General features: G+C 41.6%; 1 protein-coding gene across 1 annotated transcript in view; it reads left to right on the plus strand.

Moving 5' to 3' along the window:
• Positions 1-22,165, plus strand: part of CRB1 (crumbs cell polarity complex component 1) — an 856,806-nt gene that overhangs the window by 249,961 nt on the left and 584,680 nt on the right. The window contains exon 2 of the mRNA XM_044080246.1: positions 20,844-21,428. Coding sequence (XP_043936181.1) covers positions 20,844-21,428 — 585 coding nt within the window. The remainder of the gene's footprint in view (positions 1-20,843; positions 21,429-22,165) is intronic.

A 22,165-nucleotide genomic window follows, 5' to 3' on the forward strand; every position in this document is an offset into this window, starting at 1 on the left:
TTGGTCACTTTTTTGGACATTTTATTAGTATATAGTTTAACTGACCTTTAGTCATGAGGATTGGCAGTTTTTCTTGGTAATCTTTAGGAGAGTAGCACCATAGGTCATTGTACGTGTCCGTCATTGCTCCCTAGTGTGGGGGATTCTGGTAGCCCCGTTTTATTGGGCATCAACTTTATGAAATGAACACACATAGGCTCCAAGCATCCCCTGAATTGGCTGTGCAGAATGTACAATGTAATCTTTCTTTCCTTTGCACATCAGGAGGGTGTTCTCCTTGGGGCACTAACACTGGCAACCATCACAATATCTATGGAGCTAAACAAAATGTCAGACTGTGATTCACACTTTAAATGAAACTCTGAATCATGGACATTACACTTTCATATTACATTATAGTGCAATGCGTATACACTGACAGCCTGCATGCATGAGTGGAATAAAAAGCATGCCAGTGGTACAGAGTGAAATGTAGCTATGCCTTATGTTTTTGATGTACATCAGTGAAACACACTGATTCATAGATATCAGTGGGCTGTAGCCTCCTTACCATATATTTGATGAAAACTACTAATTTGTAACATTGCTTGCTGAGATGCATTTGTAGATGCCAAAATGTGTACCAAGGGAGAAGCAGCTATATCATTAATACAGCAGCTTGTACCACTGTCTGGCAGCACAGAAGCAGCATTTATACAGGAGAGGATAACAGAGGAAGTGCACAGTGTCACGCAATACTGTGTGTCATATACACAGTATCTTTGAGTGGGAATAGACTATAGTAAAACCAGAGTTAATGTGATAACAGTACTACAGAAGTTGATTGCAGCTTCCACCTGCATATATTTATGGTGTAAATTATGTACCTGTATAAATATATGTGTATATGTATATATGTATATGTATTGTGTGTGTGTGTGTGTGTGTGTGTGTGTGTGTGTGTGTGTGTGTGTGTGTGTGTGTGTGTATATGTATGTAGATACATATATGTGTGTGTGTATATATATGGAGCACCTACCAAGGGGAGAAAACGCTGAGAGAAGAAAAGGAGCCACTTTTGTGATTGTAAGTATTTTCTTCTGATTTTTTGTTAAGTTTTACTGCTTTGCCGCCTACTTTTTCGCATTTTCCGGCTTGCCAAAGTTTATATCTGTAACAGTAACAGTACTTGGAACACATCTAGAGCCTGTTTACTGCATTTCCTGTGTTGCACTTAATTTAAAATCGTTTTTTTCTCTAAAAACTGCATTTTACCTGATTTTGGCCTAGCACTCAAGTGTGGGGTCATTTATTGCACTGTTGTGATTATTTTGCTGCTTGTGTATCTCTGCTACCTTTAAACTACAACAAAAAGAAAAAAAAAACAAAAAAAGTCTTGCTTTTTTCCCACTTTCTGAAAGTTAAGAAAGTTCAGTTACAGATTTGCTGTTCAACTGTTTGGAAGTTTTTAGAAGGCCAGTGCTTGCTTGGGCTAAAGTGAAGTCTCTGTGTTCACCAGTGGGAGTGGTTAACACTGAATAGCCTGCCTGTCCCTGGAGGAGTGGTTACTACCTAGAAGCTATAGTTTTATTGGCCATTTTGGGTCAATTCTAAACTCCTTGATCTCTCTCTCTTAAAACCCTACAACTCTCTTTTTGTGCGGTTTTGCGCACTGAGCAGCGTCGGGCAGCGCCGCCTAAACAGGTTTAAAGTATTCCAGGCTCCACAAAGTCTGCTCTTCACTTTTTCCCTTAGAACTGTTCAAACTCTCAAAGTAATCACTCTATTCTCTTTCTAAAGCCCTGCACTTGCTCAGCTCTTATAAGGAAACACTAACTAAGTAAAGCACTACACCCTCCTTGACTTGTCATAAGTATTAAACTCCCGATTGGTCCTTCCTGATCAAGTGAAAAATCAGTTCCCTATACTAATCTGGTATGTCCAAGGGTCAATTTCAAGGTTACTCTCCAGTCCAGCTGGTGAATCTGGGAATTTTGAGGCAATGTTACAATTGCCTTATGTACACAGACAACCCTCTCCTCCTTCCAACAAACTCTAATACATGTGAGAGATGCAGTTACACAGCAAAACTGGAGGCAGAGCTCTCTCAACCCAAGACTGGCACAGTCAGTCAGGAGGAAAAGGTAACCACCCACACCACAAATCCAGTCTCACACAGACCTATTGCATCTGCATACCCAACACATAAACACACAAAAACATATCCAGAGGCTCTAAATAAAAATCTGCCTAAACAGCAAATACCTCCTAAGCAGATATCCAAGCAACAGCCACCCCTCAACAATACCCATGAATCACATATCTCACAAAATCAGTGTGCCTCACAGTCACAGCCCTTAAGGCCAAACAACACACCAAATACACTTGTTATAGGGGACTCTATTGTCCGGCACACTGACGTCCCGCTCACCAGACTGAACAAGGAGAAGGTCACTGTAAGCTGCCTGTTGGGTGCCAGGATCCACCACATAACGCAAGCACTCAGGTCACTCCAAAGCAAGTAAACGTATGACTCCGTCATTGTCCATGCTGGTGTGAATGACCTGAGATGTACCTCCCTGGACTACATGAAAAGAGACATAGAGGAGCTCTCTGACCATGTAGCCCAGGCTGGTATGACCCTGACCTTGAGTAGCATCTTGCCCTCACCATGAATGATGCCACAGTATAAAGACAAAATGATCAGTTTCAACAATTGGCTAAAGTATTGGTGTCATTCAAAGGGGATCCAGTGTCTGTCAGCCTGGGATGACATGCTCGACAAGCCACGTTGCTTCGCTAGGGACGGCTTGCACCTGTCACCCTTAGGCTTTCGTATACTGGCCAAGGCTCTTGCCACCCCCATAGTGCCTTTTTTAGGCAAGGCTCAAAGGACAAACCCACCTCCATAGACAACCCAAGGATAAAAAAACTAAAGGTAATGCTACTCAATGCCAGAAGTCTAAACCTCAAGATGCACGCACTCGAGGCTCTCCTCAGTATGGAGAAAATCGATGTCTGTGCAGTAACAGAAACTTGGTTCAAGGCTCCTGAGAGCACCCCAGCACTACCAGGTTATAACTCATACCATGCATTTCGGCCCCAAAACTCGGACCGAAGCATAAAAGGAGGGAGAGTATCTATATTCATCAAAGATACCTACACCTCCAGGTTAGTGGCACTGCACGAAGCATCGGAAACCATCCATGTGCAACTAACAGCGGGCAAAACTGCCTTTCAGTTTGTAGCCTGCTACAGAACACCCTCCCTAATACAGGAACCCCACTTGGCATTCCTGAGAACACTGGAGCATATGAAGGTCTCTCCAAATACTATGTTATTGGGTGACTTCAACTACCCAAACATTGACTGGGAAAACTACTCAAGCCCAAACACCCTTGCCCAACGGTTCCTTGAATTTATAAATTCTAACGCAATGGAACAACTGGTCACCACTCCCACAAGAGGGAACAACATATTGGACCTGGTCATCACCAACATGGGGACTCTATGTTCCACACCAGAGGTAAACCCCTCATTGGTAAGATCAGACCATAAACAAATTTCCCTGGACATCCATATCCCATCCCCACCCCCAGCCAAGGAAATCACTGTAAAGAATTTCTCAAAAGCCAACTTTGCACTTCTCAAGACTGAGGTGGAATCCTTCAAAGCCCCTGGGCCAGAGGATAACACAGCCCAATCCTCAGAATCCTTTACAAATGCATTCTATGAGCACCTGCAGGAATCCATGGATCATGCTATCCCAAATAAAGCCAAGATTCACTCCTCCAAAAACAGGAGACTGGTCTGGTGGACCCAGGCCATAAATAAGCTATACAACAGAAGGAGGAAGTTACTACATGACAGAGCAAAATCCCAAAAAGGGAAGGCATCTCTGATCAGTATTAGCAAGAAACTTCGATCCCTCATAAAATCATCAAAGGCCAGTTTCGAAAGAAAAATTGCCCTAGATACTAAAGATAATCACAAGGCCTTCTTTAGTTATGTCAGGAACATGGGCGGAAACTCCCAGATATGCTCTGAATTGTTGCATAACGGTACAAAATATACCGAACCTACAGACATAGCCAACATCCTGGCAGACAGATTCAGTGCAAACGTCTCCCCCCCTTCCCCCCCAAAGGAGCAAATGCCTATCCCAACTGAATGTAACCTCCCTGACATCACAGATGCACAGGTGAAAGCTGCCCTCTCCAAAGCAAAAAACACAGCATCTATGGGACTGGACGGTGTCCCAGGCTGTGTCTTACACGAGCTCCAAGAAGAACTGAACCCTCACATTAAGTCACTGTTCAAACTTAGCCTTACTACAGGATATGTACCCACAGAATGGCGTACAGCTACAGTGGTCCCACTCCACAAAGGTGGTTCCACAACGGACCCCGGAAACTATCACCCCATAAGCCTGACTAGTCTGGTCTATAAAGCTATGGAGCGTATTATCATGGAACTCATAAACAAAGACATTGGGAGCCTACATTCACTGGACCCTACCCAATTCGGCTTTATTAAGGGCAGATCTTGCCTCTTAAACCTAGTTGATTTCTTTGAAACAGTTACCAAAGCCATAGATGAGGGCAAGGTAGTCCACACAGCCTACTTGGACCTCGCAAAAGCCTTCGACACAATACCCCACTCCGGCATCATAAATAAGCTTACCAGCTTAAATATCAACCCCTATATCACAAGATGGGTTGCAAACTGGCTCAGAGATAGAACCCACATGGTCAGAATCGCAGGTGTTATGTCCGAATCCAAACCAGTTACAAGTGGCATCCCACAGAGCTCAGTTCTGGGACCTCTCTTGTTCGGTATATACTTCTCTGAGGTTCAGGCTAACACGGAGGGATTATGGCTGACAAAGTTCACAGATGACTGCAAACTGGGGGCCATAATCGAATCTCCGGCTGACACAAGCATCCTCCAAAAGGGTCTCACAGAGACGGATGCTTGGTGCCAGAGCCATGGCCTCAAGCTAAATGCTAAAAAGTGCATAGTCATCCCCTTTGGGAAAAACAAGGTGCCCACAAATTACCACATAGGTGGTAATCCATTAAGTACGGAAGAAATAATTAGAGATTTGGGGACCAACGTAGATAGTAATCTCTCCTTTGATAATCACGTTGCTAAAGTGGTTAGAAAGACCTTCTATATAGCCCACCTTATCACGAAAGGTTCGCATCTAGATCAAGAGAGGTCATTGTGCCCCTCTACTCATCACTCATCAGGCCCATAATTGAATACAATGCCCCTTTTGGGATGTACCTTACCTGACACCTGCAGCAACTGGAGAGACCCCAAAAGTACCTCACCAAGAGGATCATGGGCTACAAACAGATGTCCTAAGCAGCTCGACTAAAGAAACTCCAGCTCTACTCAGTTGCTTACCGCCAGCTTTCTGTATTTTCTTGCTGTACTTAACTGTTTTCCGCCTGAACACAGATTTTCCAGCATTTATTGTGATTTAAAAGCTTGTTTTTTTTCATATATTGTACTTATTTGACTGCCTGCACTTTTATAAAGTTGTTTTTTGTTTAAATAATTTGTTTAACTGTTGTAGGCTGCACACTAAAGTGCAATAGCCTTTTCTGATCGTTTGTTGTCGTTTAAAGCTGTTTTAAGTGTATTTGTTACTGTTTTTGCCTTATCTTTAAAAAAAAAAAAATTCCTTGTTTCCCGCCTTTCTAAGCTAGTATAGTCCAGTTTTCAGGCTAGTGCTGAATTTAGGGCTGTGTTACAAGTTTTCCGCCTGAACACAGATTTTCCAGCATTTATTGTGATTTAAAAGCTTGTTTTTTTTCACATATTGTACTTATTTGACTGCCTGCACTTTTATAAAGTTGTTTTTTGTTTAAATAATTTGTTTAACTGTTGTAGGCTGCACACTAAAGTGCAATAGCCTTTTCTGATCGTTTGTTGTCGTTTAAAGCTGTTTTAAGTGTATTTGTTACTGTTTTTGCCTTATCTTTAAAAAAAAAAAATTCCTTGTTTCCCGCCTTTCTAAGCTAGTATAGTCCAGTTTTCAGGCTAGTGCTGAATTTAGGGCTGTGTTACAAGTTTCTGTGTTGCCCATACCTTACTTGGATAGAAGGAAGTTTCTCTGTTCACCTGTGAGAGAGGGGAGCTTTGAGCAGCCTATCTGTCCCTGTAGGAGTGGTTCCAGCCCAGAAGTTAGTAGTTTATTGGCCATTTTGGGCTAATTTCTATCTCTTTCATTTCCCTGCTATAAAAAACGTGTTTGCACGGTTTTGCGTGCTGGGCAGCGCCGGTTAGCTAGGGTTAAATTATTCCGAGCTCCACTAAGTCTCCTCTTCAGTTTTTCCCTTGAAACTAGTCTAACTCTCAACCAAAGCACTCAAAAAGCATCCTACAGCCCAGCACTTGCTCAGACCTAATAGCAAGTACTAATATACCCTGAAACTTGAATGCCCATCAGGGCAAGACTCTTTATTCACCCCTCACCAACCAAGTGACTAAGCAGCTCACCCTACTATTCAGGCATGACCAAAGGGCAATTTCAGTTGTACTCTTCAGTCCAGCTGGTGAATTTGGGTATCCTGAGGCAATGTTACAACTGCCTCATGTACACAGACAACCCTCTCCTCCTACAACAAAACACTAACATATGCGAGAGATGCAATTATACAGCCAAACTGGAGGCTAAGCTCTCTCCACCCAAGACTGGAACAGACAGTCAAGAGGAGAAGGTTAACACTTGCACCACACCTCCAGCCACACATAGACCTACTAAACCATAAATACACAAAATCATACTTGGAGGCTTTAAATAAAAACCTGCAAAAGCATCAGAGACCTCCAAAGCAGACACCAAAACAACCTGCACCTCCCGTCACAAACCAGACAGCACATACAACACAAAATCAGTGTGCCACACAATCACAACCCTTAAGGCGAAATAACATACCTAACACACTAGTAATAGGTGACTCTATAGTCAGACACACTGACGTCCCACTCACTAGGCTGGACAAGCAGAAGGTTACTGTTAGCTGCCTGTCGGGAGCCAGAATCCGCCCCATAACACAAGCACTCAGGTCACTCCAGAACAAGTACAAATATGACTCTGTCATTGTTCATGTTGGTGTGAATAACCTGAGACCTACCTCCCTGGACTACATGAAAAGAGACATGGAAGAGCTCTCTGATCATGTAGCCCAGGCTGGTATGACCCTGATCCTGAGTAGCATCCTGCCCTCACCAAGAATGATACCTCAGTATAAAAAAGAAATTATCAATTTCAACAATTGACTAAGCTTCTGGTATCATTCAAAGGAGATCCAGTGTCTGTCAGCCTGGGATGACAAGTTCGCCAAGCCGCGTTGCTTCGCAAGAGACGGCTTGCACCTGTCACCCCTAGGCTTTCGAATACTGGCCAAGGCTCTTGCTGCCCCCATAGTGCCTTTTTTAGGCAAGGCTCAAAAGTCAAACCCACCTCCGTAAACAGCACAATTAACAAAAAACTGAGGGTTATGCTACTCAACGCCAGGAGTTTAAATCTCAAAATGCATGCACTTGAAGCACTCCTCAGTATGGAGAACGTCGACATCTGCGCAGTAACCGAAACCTGGTTCAAGGCTCCAGAGAGCACCCCAGCACTACCAGGCTACAACTCACACCACATGTTTCAGCCACAGAACACGGACTGAAACACAAAAGGAGGGGGTGTATCCATATTCATCAAGGATACATACCCCTCCAGGTTAGTGGCGCAGCATGATACCTCTGAGATCATCCATGTGCAACTAACATCAGGCAAATCTGCAATGCAAATTGTGGCCTGATACAGATCACCCTCCATAACTCAGGACCACCACTTCACCTTTCTGGAGACACTGGAAAACATGAGGGTCCTACCGAACACCCTGATATTGCGTGATTTCAATTGCCCTACCATTAATTGGGAAAACTACTCGAGTACAAACTCCCAGGCCAAGCACTTCCTGGAATTCATCAACTCAAATGCCCTGGATCAGCTAGTAAACTCCCCTACCAGAGGTGAAAACATATTGGACATGGTCATCACCAACATGGGTGACAGGTGTTCCACACCAGAGGTCAATCCATCACTGGTTAGATCAGACCATAAACTAATCACTCTGGATGTCCACACCCCACCACCACCCCCAACTAAGGAAACCACAGTAAAAAACTTTTCTAAAGCAAACTTCACCTTACTTAAGACAGAGGTGGTAAGTTTCACAGCCCCCACGCTAAAGGGTAACACTGCCCAAGATGCAGAAACCTTTGCAAATGCACTCTATGAACACTTACAAGGATGCATGGATCGTGCCATCCCTAGCAAAACCAAGACTCACTCCTCTAAGAGAAGGAAACCAGTCTGGTGGACCCCTGCTATAAACAGGCTATACAATAGAAGGAGGAAACTGGTTCAGAAAAAAAGCAAATCCCAAGAAGGAAAGACATCCCTGATCAGTATCAATAAGAAACTAAGGTCCCTCATAAAATCATCCAAGGCTAACTTCGAACGAAAAACAGCCAAGGATTAAAAATATAATCACAAAGCCTTCTTTAGCTATGTTAAGAATCTAAGTCGCAACTCGCAGATATGCACTGAACTAGTACAAAATAGCACAAAATATACTGAACCTACTAATATTGCCAACATCCTGGAAGATAGATTCAGTGCAAACTTCATCCCCCTCTCATACCCAAAAGGGCCCACAATAATACTGGAAAAGTGTAGTGTCCCGGAAATCACAGACGCACAGGTGAAAAAAACCCTTTCAAAAGCCAAAAAACACAGCGTCAGTGGGGCCAGATGGTGTCCCAGGCTGTGTCTTGCAAGAACTACAGGATGAACTAACCCCCCACCTAAACAAGCTGTTCATCCTCAGCCTCTCCACAGGCTACATGCACATAGAATGACACACAGCAACGGTTATTCCACTCCACAAAGGAGGGGCCACAACTGACCCTGGTAACTATTGCCCCATAAGCCTGACTAGCCTGGTCTGCAAGGCTATGGAGCACATCATCATGGAACTCATTAACAAAGACATTGGAACCTCTAAACACTTGACCCGGCCTAGTTCGACATTGTTAAGGGCAGATCATGCCTACTAAACCTGGTTGACTTCTTCGAGACAGTCACCAAGGCCATGGATGAGGGAAATGTTGTTCACACAGCCTACCTTGACCTTGCCAAGGGTTTTGACACCATTCCACACTCGGGTATTACAGAAAAACTCACCAGCCTGAACATAAACCTCTATGTCATGAGATGGGTTGCCAACTGGCTTACAGACAGGATCACACGGTAAGAATAGCGAGCTCCAAGTCCCACTCTAAACCAGTCACAAGTGGTGTCCCGCAAGGCTCAGTCCTGGGGCCCCTACTGTTTGGCATATACTTCTCAGAAGTACAGGCAAACACAGGAGGACTATGGCTAACCAAGTTAGCTGATGATTGCAAACAGGGAGCCATAATTGACTCTCCGGCTGACACAGACATCCTCCAAAAGGGCCTTACTGAGACAGACACCTGGTGTCAAAGTCATGGCCTCAAGCTAAATGCCAAAAAATGCATAGTCATCCTGTTTGAGAAAAACAAAACACCCATGGATTACCACATAAGTGGTAGCCCCCTTAATACAGAAGAGATAATAAGAAATCTGGGGACTCAGGTAGATAGTAATCTCTCCTTTGACAATCATATTGCCAAAGTAGTTAGGAAATCCTTCTATGTGGCTCATCTAATTACTAAAAGGTTTGTGTCTAGAAATAAAGAGGTTATAAAGAGGTGATCTCTGCCTGACTTACAAAGCAATGTCCAACTCAGAATTGATGGACATGCTCCACCTAAAGAAATCCAAGTCACTGCGAGCCATGTGCTCTAGTGAGCTAAACCTCGCCACAACAATAAATAGTACATGCTGAAGGGATAGATTCCTATCACAGAGGCTCCCCATGTTTTGGAACAAAATTCCAAACTACATTAGGCAGAGCCCCTCACTAACACTCTTCAAGAGAAACCTTGACGAGTGGATGGGTAACAGAAAATACACCCCTGGGATCACTTCATTGACTCTGCCATCAGGATCAGTTAATTAATCAATGGGGCGGTGAAAGCCAACACACTCTGGCTAGGCTTATAAATGCCCTCGGGCAGATAGCCTAGTACCTACCTGTGAACCTATGAATCTATGACTTGTATGCTATGTGTGGGAATCATGGATATTTATTTATTTATTTTTATTTTACATTTGTTGACCGGGATAGTCCGATTGGATGCATGTCCATTTTCAGTGGAGGCCTGGGGAGAAAATCTCCAAGGGTAAGCAGATACAGCATTACATAATACCAGCATTACATATTACAAACAGACTATTTACAGAGATTACACAAGTAAGCAAGTTAAACAAAGTTCCACAGGTTACAGTTAATCCTGAGCACAAGTCAGGATTAAATTAAATTACACAGTAAACTGGTTAACAAATTTTTACACATTATAGAGAGAGTTAGCCAGGCTTGATACATTGACATAGCCAGTTAAGTGACAAATGTTCTTTGAGTCTAGTTTTAAATTGACCTAAGGTGGAAAGTAATGTAATAGCTGGAAGAGAGTTCCAGGATCTACTTTCAGAGTTTGCAAAGAGAGAATCACCAGCTGTGTTATTAATTTTGCTAGTCTGAATTAGTAGTTTGTTAGAGGATCGAAGCGGTCTAGGATTGTTATAGGGGGTGATAATATTTTTAAGTGCAGGAGTATTGTCTGGATTATAGAGGATTTTATAGGCCATAATCAGTTGGTTATACTGGATTAGGCTGGGTAGTTCAAGCCACCCAAGCTGATTTAGATTGATGCAATGATGTGTCCAAAATGGCAGCCCAGAGGTTGTTAAGGACAGTCTTGTTTAAATTCGAGAGTAGAGGGGATGCATACAGAAGATTTGAAAGAAGGTGAGAGCGAGCTATGGCAATTCTAGCTGGAGGGGTTAGGAAGGCTTTTATTCTGTAAAATGACCCTAGTTTTTTATTGATGGTTTTGATAGTTTGATTAACATGTAGGTCAAATTTTAGATTATTGTCTATGATGACACCTAATAGTTTTGTAGATGGGTCAGGGGAGATTATTGTGCCATCATTTGATTTTATGGTAAAGGTGAAAGCGGTAGACCTACGTGTTGGTGAAAATAACAGCATTTTAGTTTTTTTGGGATTTAGGATCAGACGATGATCAGAAAGCCAGTTTTCTATTGTATTAAAGGTGGTCTGGGTAGCTGACCATAACTCTACTAGAGATGTGGCTGAGCAAATCAGAGTAGAGTCATCAGCATATTGGATAGAGCTGACTTTTGGGATGACAGTATAAAGGTCGTTAATGAAGATGGAGAACAGCAAGGGCCCTAGTATAGAGCCTTGTGGTACTCCAAGGGTGTTAGGTAGAAGGTTAGAGAGTTTGTTCTGCCAGAGGACAGCCTACTGTCAACCATTCAGGTAGGATTGAAACCACTGGAGGGCTCCAGTATCTAGAGAACGTTTGCAGGGTGTGGATTAAAAGTTGATGATCGACCATTTTGAATGCCTTGGAAAGATCCAAAAAGAGGGCTGAGGATATATAATTATTGTTGCGATTATGGTTTATGGTGTTAGTAAAGACTAGGAGGGCTGAAGTAGTGCTGTGATGAGGACGGAAGCCATGCTGAGTGTCTGCCACAAGGCGATTTTGGATTAGGTGGTGCATGAGTTGTCTATGAATACATTTTTCCATAATCTTTGCAAGAGGAGAGAGTATAGCTATTGGCCTATAATTGGAGAATTCAGTAGAGCTGCCTCCTTTGTGAAGTGGGATTACATAGGATATTTTCCAGATGGTGGGAATTTTAGCTTCTACTATGGTTCGATTGATTAGTATTGAGACTGGGTAAGCAATAGCATCAGCTGATTTTTGTAGGTACTCCGCAGGGAGTTGATCAGCAGAAAGTGTAGTGGGTTTTAATTTTTTGATCAAGGTACGGATAAGTGAAGTGGCGACTGGTTGGAAGCTGAATGCAAGTAGGTTTCTAGGGGTGCTACTTTCAGGACCAGGGGAGCTAGGAGGTAATTGGCTAGGTAGGGCTTGAATTGTCTCAGTAAAGAATTGGTTAAAACTATCAGAAATATCTTCAGGGGTTTTATCAATAGTAGCAGCAGGGATTGGGGTTGAAGTTTGTCCAGGATGTAGTAGATTATTTAAACCTGCCCAAATCTTCTGAGGGTTAATTTGATTTACTGTCTGTAAATTACAGTAATATTGTTTTTTGTCTTGTAAAACTGATTTTTTGGTTTAATTCCTGGATTGCCTGTATTTAATGTGATCTTGAGGGTCTTTAGAAGAATGCCATAAAGCCCATGCTTTGTTTCTAAGGGTAATTTTGAGTTTAGACTCTATAGAAAGCCATGGTGCAGTTTTTGCCTTGGTTCTCTTTGAACGAATAGTTGCATGCAAATCAAGGATCTCAAGGAATTTGTTGTTAAAGATCACTACTGCTTCCTCTAACGGGAGGTGTTTTAGAATAGACCAATTACATGAGTTTAGTTCTTGTTGGAATTTGGCAGGGTCAAAGTTTTTATTGTTTCTAACCTTTCTGAGTAAAGGTTGTTGGGAATTAATGGTGTTGTGCTTAATTACATATGTGAGAAGGTGATCGCTTAGGCCATTAAGGAGGGTACCAGAGGTGTACAGTTGGGGGTGACTGTTTATGAGTACCTAGTCAAGTATACTTTCTTTTTGGTTGGGTTTACCTATCCTGGTAGGGGTGGATATGATTTGTGTAAATGCATGCAGGTTAATATGGGTGGTTGGGGATTCTGAGGAACAGGTGCCCCAGTCTATGTTAAAGTCTCCAAGTAGTAGGGTTTCTTGGAGGTAGTGACATGATAGCCAGTGCAGGATATCTTCAAATGTAGAGATATTTTTACCTGGGGGAATGTACATACAGATGATATTAATGTATTTATTTTTATTAAGTTGCAATTTGGTGGTAAGAATCTCTGAGTTATTAATCTGAGAAGGTTGTATTACATCTATGGTGACATTCAGCTCAGATTTATAGAGTACAGCTACCCCACCCCCCCCCTCCTTGAAGCATGATCCAGCCTGTGTATGTTGTACCCAGGTGGTAACACTTCATTGTCTTTAGTGTTAGGTTTTAACCAGGTTTCAGATAAACAGAGAATCTCAGGGGAGTGGACATCCAGAAGTGCATGCAATTCATGTACCTTGTTATTAATGCTTCTAATATTGAGATGACAGACTAGGAGAGAGTTAGTTGGCCTATTAATTGTAGGTTTGTAGCTTAGATTGCAAGTAGAGGGGGTATGTGTATCTGAAGGAGTGGGCCAGGGTTGGGGTGAATATCACCACCAAGTATTAGGCTGAGTCTATACTTGGTGATAAACTTCAGGAATTTGTTTATTAGTTTGTGGTAGTGTTTGGATCTAGAGCTAATGTGCCTGGGGTTGAGATGTTGATAGACTGAACAAGATGTTGGATAGGATCTGGTACTGTAAGTATGGTTGAAGGTGGAAGGATTTACAGCTGGGGTGATAGTATGGCCTTTTGGGACCTGAAATCCCGTGAGAAACTAGTTTTCATACAAGGTAAGGAGGTATGGTGTAAACAAGAGGGGTAGTAAAGAGGAGTATATCATTATATGTGATTCAGCTAGTGAGTTAAGGAACTGTTTACCTGGTGATGCAACAGCAGAATATAGAGTGGTGAGGTAAAGGTACTGGAAAGGGGATGGGAGAATGCCAGATGAAAGCTAATAGGTGCTATTAAAATGTAGGTAGTAGAATGGGAGTGGGTGGAATTATCCCAGATGAAAGCAGATAGGATCTAGAAAGTGGGAGAGTGGCTATAGTACTATAAATTTAGAGGTACTGGGGGCAGGAGGGAATTGGGGACAGGGAGGGAGAGAGAGCCGAGGCATAGTGAGGCGACGTGAGGCTATTGCAGTTTACAAGGTTTCCTAAGGTGTCCTAAAGCTATAAGGTAAGTATTACAGCTCTTAATGTAAGAGCCAATTTACTTCAGTTACAGGAGAAGAAGGCAACCACTCAGGTTGAAACAAAGAGCCCTATGGCTGACCAATATGGTGACCTGCTTAATTACAAAGCACTGTAAGTGAAAGCTTAACAAATGCTTTTGGTGTGTGCAACCTACTCTGTTTAAATGTTGAGAGAAACTGATTGCAGTGCTGTAGATACCGTTTTGTAGGGGACTGTAGAGTTCAATCTGTTTAAATGTTGAGAGAAACTGATTGCAGTCCTGTAGACACCGTTTTGTAGGGAACTGTAGAGTTCAATCTGTTTAAATGTTGAGAGAAACTGATTGCAGTCCTGTACTCACCGTTTTGTAGGGAACTGTAGAGTTCAATATGTTTAAATGTTAAGAGAAACTGATTGCAGTCCTGTAGACACCGTTTTGTAGGGAACTGTAGAGTTCAATTTGTTTAAATATTGAGAGAAACTGATTGCAGTCCTGTAGACACCGTTTTGTAGGGAAATGTAGAGTTCAATCTGTTTAAATGTTGAGAGAAACTGATTGCAGTCCCGTAGACAACATTTTGTAGGGAACTGTAGTGTTCAATCTGTTTAAATGTTGAGAGAAACTGATTGCAGTCCTGTAGACACCGTTTTGTAGGGAACTGGGCATTGTGGCATAGACTACTGCTTCCCTGATGGAGCACCCCCTCCTTTCCAGCAGCTATCTGACCTCTCCTGTGTGCTGCCTGATACAGGTAGCATGCCTTAACACACCAAATCCCCCAGTTTATGCAACTTGAAACACTAATTGAACTCAGGTTTTCTAGGTCGTAACCAGGACTTTATCCCTCTAAGCCACAGGAGCTGGCTGCAGCTTCTTTCTTTTTTTAAAGTGGTGTGTTGTTGCTGTATCAAATTATTTTTGTAAACCTATGCAAAGAGTTAAGCAACGACAGCCAAACTGATGCATGCCTCCACTGAGCAGTATTTAAAAAAGAACTATGCATTCCTCATTATACAATTTTGCAGCTAATAAGTTCAAATTAATATATTAACATGCTGATGGCAGAATGTAATTTTTTGATGTGGACATAGCAGACATCCTATGCTGTTCAGATGTTATTTTTTTTTTCAGAATACTAGCTATGAGTAACATATATCTAATCAACAGAAGTGGCAGAGATGTAGATGTTTCCTTTTCCAAATGCAGTGTATTAAGCATAAAGAATATGGAAGATTACATAGAAATATGTCTACTTTAAACACATTCCAGAAAAACTGGCAGTAACAGAACATAACCTTACAAAAATAAAGAGTAGTGACAGACAATTCTAGTCTTTTAACAAAAAGTAATTTCAGGAGCTTGCTAAAATAATTTGATGACATTCAAAGTGTTTATTACAATGTGTTCATTGGCAGAGGCTGTGATAGCTTTTGTCGTACAGTGTCTATGATTACTGCTTTTTACAGTGCAAAGCCTTAAGTCTTGGTTATAGTTCTGTGGGCTGTTGCTAAGGAACAGCATATTATATAGTATGCACAGAGCTATGAGTTCAAGGTGAAAATCCACTTAAGAAACAGCAGTAGGGCCTAGGGAAGTTTAAAAAACTAGCAATCTGTTCTCATAGGAAGAAGGTTAAATAGAAAGAAAGGCTCACATCATGGATAAGTCCTGGGATTTATTCTGCAGTTGCAAATGTCATTTTTATGTCTGAAATAAGAAAACTATTTTAACAATAATAGTGGAAGTAGTTTTAACAAAAATATAAAGACTTTTAGTAATTTGATTTTCTATATTGTGTGTCTGTGTGTGCGTGTGCGTGTGCGTGTGTGTGTGTGTGTGTGTGTGTGTGTGTGTGTGTGTGTGTTTGCAAATAAAACAGCTGCTGTTAGTGTTTTATGCCTGGGAAATCTCCATTGCAGCAATTATTTCAGGAACTTGTTTTTTGCAGTGCTTTACATATAACAGAGGAGTAGTGAAGACCGTCCATAGTACTAAGCAATCATTGATGTTGTAATAGTTACAGTTTAGTCTACACTTGAGGTGAAACCAGCATCATCTGTAAGAGAACACCATTGCAATTTGCAAGTTGTAGTCCTCATGTTTATTTACTATTTATGTGTTTTTAAAGCTCTGAATTTTGATGAAGTTAAAAGATGTCAGGCTATGAACTCCTTCAAACTTTCCCTGACCATAAAATACAAAAATAACGAACAAGAGTTGTTGAATTACTGCTGTCCTACTGAATGACAGCTCAAGATGAAATAATTTGCCAAAGTGCAAATGTGGTCATCAGCAGACGTAAAACAGATAACAGACTTACACTACTGAGAACTTAATTTGCAGTGAAATACCTGTCAAATTCATATAGGTGTTAGAACATTTATACACAGATCAAAATACCTTTTGAATAGGTATTTAACACACCTATTTGCTGATTATATTGTATTTTTTGTTTTGGACAGACAACACATGAAAATATGGTATAAATGTGGATTTTTTTACTATATTTTTGCAAATTCATAGTAAAATAATATGAATTACTATTTGACCCTTTTTGTCTACATAAAGTCTTACAACAGTACATCAGTACATAGTCATTGAACACAACCAGCAAAAGAAATGTTCAATAGGGTCATAGGTTGGTACTAGGCTACCTGCCCTTGCTGGTCATTTTAAGTCTGGCCAATATCCCTATTGATGCTTGAATGATCATGCCATTTGGTGTTAGATTGGCCTTACCTACTCCATAGTTGGTACCCCTAGTGAGAATAACTGGGATCATACCATAGATAATCCAAACAGCCACTGGGGGATGCTCAAGCCACTGTATTTTTTTGTGCTGGTCCAAAGCCCAGATAAATGGGGAGGGTTACTTCAGGAAGGGCATCTGGTGTAAAATTTTTGCTAGATCAAATATGCAGACAATACAAATTTCCATACCAGATCGGTCAAGGGTTAACAATAACCACCTCCAGTACTGTTAGCCAACAGGATGCTGGTGGAAATTTGGTAACTGTTGGCCGAAGGAGAAGAAAAGGGGAAAAGCATGCCTGTAGGGAGGAGGAGAGGAGGAAAGGTAGGAGTGTGGAAATGAGGGTAGGAACTTTGAATGTTGGCAGTATGACTGGTATAGGGAGAGCGATAGCTGATATGATGGAGAGAAGGAAAGTTGACATAGTATGTGTGCAACAGACCAGATGGAAGGGGGGTAAGGCCAGGTATATTGGATGTGGGTTCAAATTGTTCTACAATGGTATGGATGGGGGGAGAAATGGGGTAGGGTTTATCCTGAAGGAACAGTATGTCAAGAGTGTTTTGGAGGTTAAAAGAGTGTCAGATAGGGTTGTGTTTATGAAGCTGGAAATTGACGGTGTGATGATGAATATTGTTAGTGCATATGCTCCGGATGTTGGGTGTGCAATAGATGAGATGAAAAATTTTGGAGTGAGTTGAATGAAGTGGAAGAGAGTGTACTCAAGGGTGAGAGAGTGGTGATTGGAGCGGATTTCAATTGGCATTTTGGTAAAGGGAACAGAGAGGATGAAGAGGTGATGGGTAGGTATGGTGTTAAGGAGAGGAATGCAGAAGGTCAGATGGTAGTGGATTTTGTGAAAAGGATGGCCATAGCAGTGGTGAACATGTATTTTAAGAAGAGGGAGGAGCATAGAGTGACATACAAAAGTGGAGGGAGATGCACACAGGTGGAATATATCCTATGCAAGAGGGACAGTTTTAAGAAGATTGGAGACTGCAAAGTGGTGACAGGGGAAAGCATGGGTAGGCAGCAAGGTATATTGGTCTGTGGGATAACTTTGGTGATCATGAAGAAAAGGAGGAGAGTGAGGGCAGTGCCAAGGGTCAAATGGTGGACGTTGAAAAAGGATAACTGTAAGGTGGAATTTGGGGAAGAGTTAAGACAGGCACTGGGTGGCAGTGAAGAGTTAAAAAATAAAGAGAACCACTGCAGTAAGCTGTGCTCAATAAATCCATGATCAACAGCAAATAAAGAGAGAACACAGGTACATTCAACCACTTTAATAAAAAACAATAAAACTGGAATGCAGCAAAGTGTTCGGGTTTCCCCTTCCTCGGTGTTATAGCAAGGCAAGTTGTATAAAGGGATGGACACCTAGGCAGGAGAAAAGGACCTGTACTAATTGGATAGACAGAGGGACCAAGCTGGAAAAGATGTGTAGCAGGTTAGGGTGATAAACGAGGGAAATGTACTCACAAGCGAGGAGAGTGTGTTGAGCAGATGGAAAGAGTACTTTAAGGGGCTAATGAATGAAGATAATGAGAGAGAGAGAGAAAGACAGTTGGATGATGTGAGTATAGGGAATCAGAACGTGCAACGGATTAGCAAGGTGGAAGTAAGGACAGCTGTGAAGAGGATGAAGAATGGAAAGGCTATTGGTCCATATGACATAACTGTGTTAGCACGGAGGTGTTTAGGAGAGATGGCAGTGGGGTTTTTAACCAGATCATTTAACGGAATCCTGGAAAGTGAGAGGATGCCTGAGGAGTGGAGAAGAAGCGTATTGGTACCAATTTTTAAGGGTGATTTGCAGTGTTGTAGTAAGTACAGAGGGATAAAACTGATCAGTCACAGCATGAATTTATGGAAAAGAGTAGTGGAAGCTAGGTTAGAAAGGGAGATGATGATTAGTGAGCAGCAGTACAGTTTCATGCCAGGAAAGAGCACTACAGATGTGATGTTTGCTCTGCCGGTGTTGATGGAGAATTATAGAGAAGGTCAGAAGGAGTTGCATTGTGTCTTTGTGGACTTAGAGAAAGCATATCATAGGGTGCCTAGAGGGGAGTTGTGGTATTGTATGAGAAAGTTGGGAGTGGCAGAGAATTATGTAAGAGTGGTACAGGATATGTACAAGGGCAGTGTGACAGTGATGAGGTCTGTGGTAGGAGTGATGGATGCATTCAAGGTGGAGATGGGCTACATGAAGGATCAGCTCTGAGCACTTTCTTATTTGCAATGGTGATGGACAGGTTGACAGACGAGATCAGACAGGAGCCCCCGTGGACTATGATGTTTGCAGATGACATTGTGATTTGTAGTGAGAGTAAGGAACAGGTTGAGGAAACCCTGGAAAGGTGGAGATGTGCTCTAGAGAGGAGAGGAATGAAGGTCAGCAGGACTAAGACAGAACATATGTGTGTGAATGAGGGGGAGAACTAAGGAGTAGTGAGGATGCAGGGAGTAGAGTTGGCGAAGGTGGATGAGTTTAAATATTTTGGATCAACAGTTCAGAGTCATGGTGAGTATGGAAGAGAGGTGAAGAAGGGAGTGCGGGCAGGGTAAAGAGGGGTATGAGGAGTGATTTGTGACAGACAGGTGCCAGCAATAGTGAAAGGGAAGGTCTACAAAATGGTTGCAAGACCAGTTATGTTATATGGGGTGGAGATGGTGGCACTGACAAACAATCAGAGCTGGACGTGGCAGAGTTAAAGATGTGAAGATTTGCATTGGGTGTGACAAGAATGGACAAGATTAGAAATGAGTATATTAGAGGGTCAGCTCAGGTTGGATGGTTTGGAGACAAAGTCAGAGATGTGAGATTGAGTTGGTTTGGACATGTGCTGAGTAGGGATGCTGAGTATATTGGGAGAAGGATGCTAAGAATGGAGCTGCCAGATAAGAGGAAAAGAGGAAGGCGTAAGATAAGGTTTATGGATGTGGTGAGAGAGGACATGCAGGTGGTTGGTGTGACAGAGCAAGATGCAGAGGACAGGAAGAAATGGAAACAGATGATCCACTGTGGCAACCCCTAATGGGAGCAGCTGAAGAAAAAGATACCATAGATAATCTGAAGGGACCCATACATGGGATAAATTGTTTAGGAGCCACCTCTGTCCATTAGTAGTACAGGTGGAAATCCTGTGGTAAATTTTCTGTTTCATATCCAGAGATCCAAGTTACACTTGAATATGGACAGGGACAAGCTCTGTTTTATGTGGAAGGGAAATCTGTTCCAGGGCAGTGGTATCCTGTGTGAGATACACCTGTCCCTCCAAACCATTCTAATGATTTTGCAGAAGAGGTTAAGCTCCCTAGATTGAGTATTTCTGATTCCATTTGACTTGCTTACATGCAGTAAGTCCATCAGTATTGGGTTGGAGAATGCCTTCTATGCCAAACACAGGTCACATCTCAGCAGTCTGTAGGATGCTATGTATAGTGACAGGGTTTTGAGATGGTTCATGTAGAAATATTGTTTATGCCTTGGATTCTTTTTGTAAGGTATCTCTGACAGTATTCTTGTTGCATGTGTCTGGGCAGATATATACTAAAGGGGGTATTATACTCAATGATTGATCTAATGAGGGCTGAGTAATGGGGTCAATGACATCCCTAGATCAAGAGTTACTCCCTTTGTTTATAAACTGTGCAATATAGAAGGACATTCTTATGACAATAGACATAGGATGGTCAAAAGTTAAGTATCTGTCCACATAAGTTGCCAAATTCCAACAACTGGGCAACTCTTAGGGGTGTATTATAAGTTTGGTAGTTCCCCAGTAGTTTTACATTTTTAGCAGCTTTGCAGATCATAAAACTATGCAACTTTTGTTTTTTTCCTGTATTTATATATTCTACAAATTATTAACTCAAAAGCAGAAAATAAGAGCAAAGCTTTTTAAAACACAGAAATTTTGGATGACCATATGAAAATTTTTATTAAGGTACTAAACCAACAATGCATGACTATAGTAATAGGGGTATATGCTTTAGTCTTTGCAAGGTCTGTAAATACTATTGCAATTACCCTAATACAGACTGTTTTCTTATTGTCCTTTGTTTCATTTTTTAGGAAGAGTTTGCGCTAAGATCACTCAGAGATGCTTGTCTAATCCCTGCCAGAACAATGCTACATGCTACGAGGATGTTGACGATTATGTCTGCCAGTGTTTGGTGACTCCTATCCACTACATTGGGAAAAATTGTGAAAAACGATATGATGCATGTTCATTCAATCCTTGCCAACAGCATGCTGCCTGTGAAAGCACTGCAGGAAATCCTAGCTTTACCTGTATATGTCCTCCTGGCTTCAGTGGGACAACCTGTGAAACTGAAATTACTGAGTGCAGCAGCAATCCATGCAGAACTGAAAAGAGTTGTCAGATTGGTCCTTTTCACAACACCTGTATTTGCACAGAAGGGTTCACAGGTGCTTACTGTGAAACTGACATAAATGAATGTGCATCTGACCCATGCCAGAATGGAGCAGTTTGTGTGGATGCAGTTAATGGGTACTCATGTTTTTGTGTACCTGGTTACCAAGGCAAGCACTGTGAAATTGACGTAAACGAGTGTGCATCTAACCCATGTCAAAATGGAGCCTTGTGTATAAACAAGATAGGAAGGTATGAGTGCATTTGCCAGCCTGGCTACACTGGTAAGTATCTTTAGAATTAAATATTGCTTGTACAAATGTCTGCCTTGAAAATACATGAACTAAGAGCTTAGCATGGTTAGTTCACTGTTTTTTTTAAACAAGAAACATCTTTATTAAATTATTACTTATGGCTTATTTATACAAATGAGAACAAACCATACTGACATAATTTTAGTTGGAAATATTATACTTCAGAAACCAACTTTAGTTGCAGACATTATACATTACTTATAATCTGTCCAGCCATTGTCAGTCAAACATTACATAGCTCATTCAAATCCTGCCTTCCTTTAAACCTCATTCCTCTTCTGCATGCATTGTTCTCACAGTTCTAATTTTTCTCTATGTAATTTGCTGCTACCCTTTTCTAATGATCCCAGTTCCAGTTGTTGTATCTCTATTACTATATTCACTACTTCTAATACAGTTTATTTAGACTTTGATTTCTATTTTCTAATAATTGATATTTGCCAGCCACCATAATTAGACACAGCAAGGCCTTACTATGTCAAAGCAATTTAGATTCTGTATCATAGCTCAAAACATTCCTTAGGTATACCAATTTGTTCACCCAGTATAGCTGACAGAATAGTCTGCAGAGAATCATTAAAGTCTGCCAACTAATTACACTCCAAGAAAATATGTTCCCAATTATCGCTTTCTTCACCATCACACCTCCAACATTTGCTGTCTGCCTGAGGAAAACATTCTTTGGAGTCTACTTGGGGTATACAAAT

The sequence above is a fragment of the Protopterus annectens genome, chromosome 8.part0, assembly GCF_019279795.1.
Source record: "Protopterus annectens isolate FY-2018-M chromosome 8.part0, PAN1.0, whole genome shotgun sequence".
NCBI lineage: Eukaryota > Metazoa > Chordata > Ceratodontiformes > Protopteridae > Protopterus > Protopterus annectens.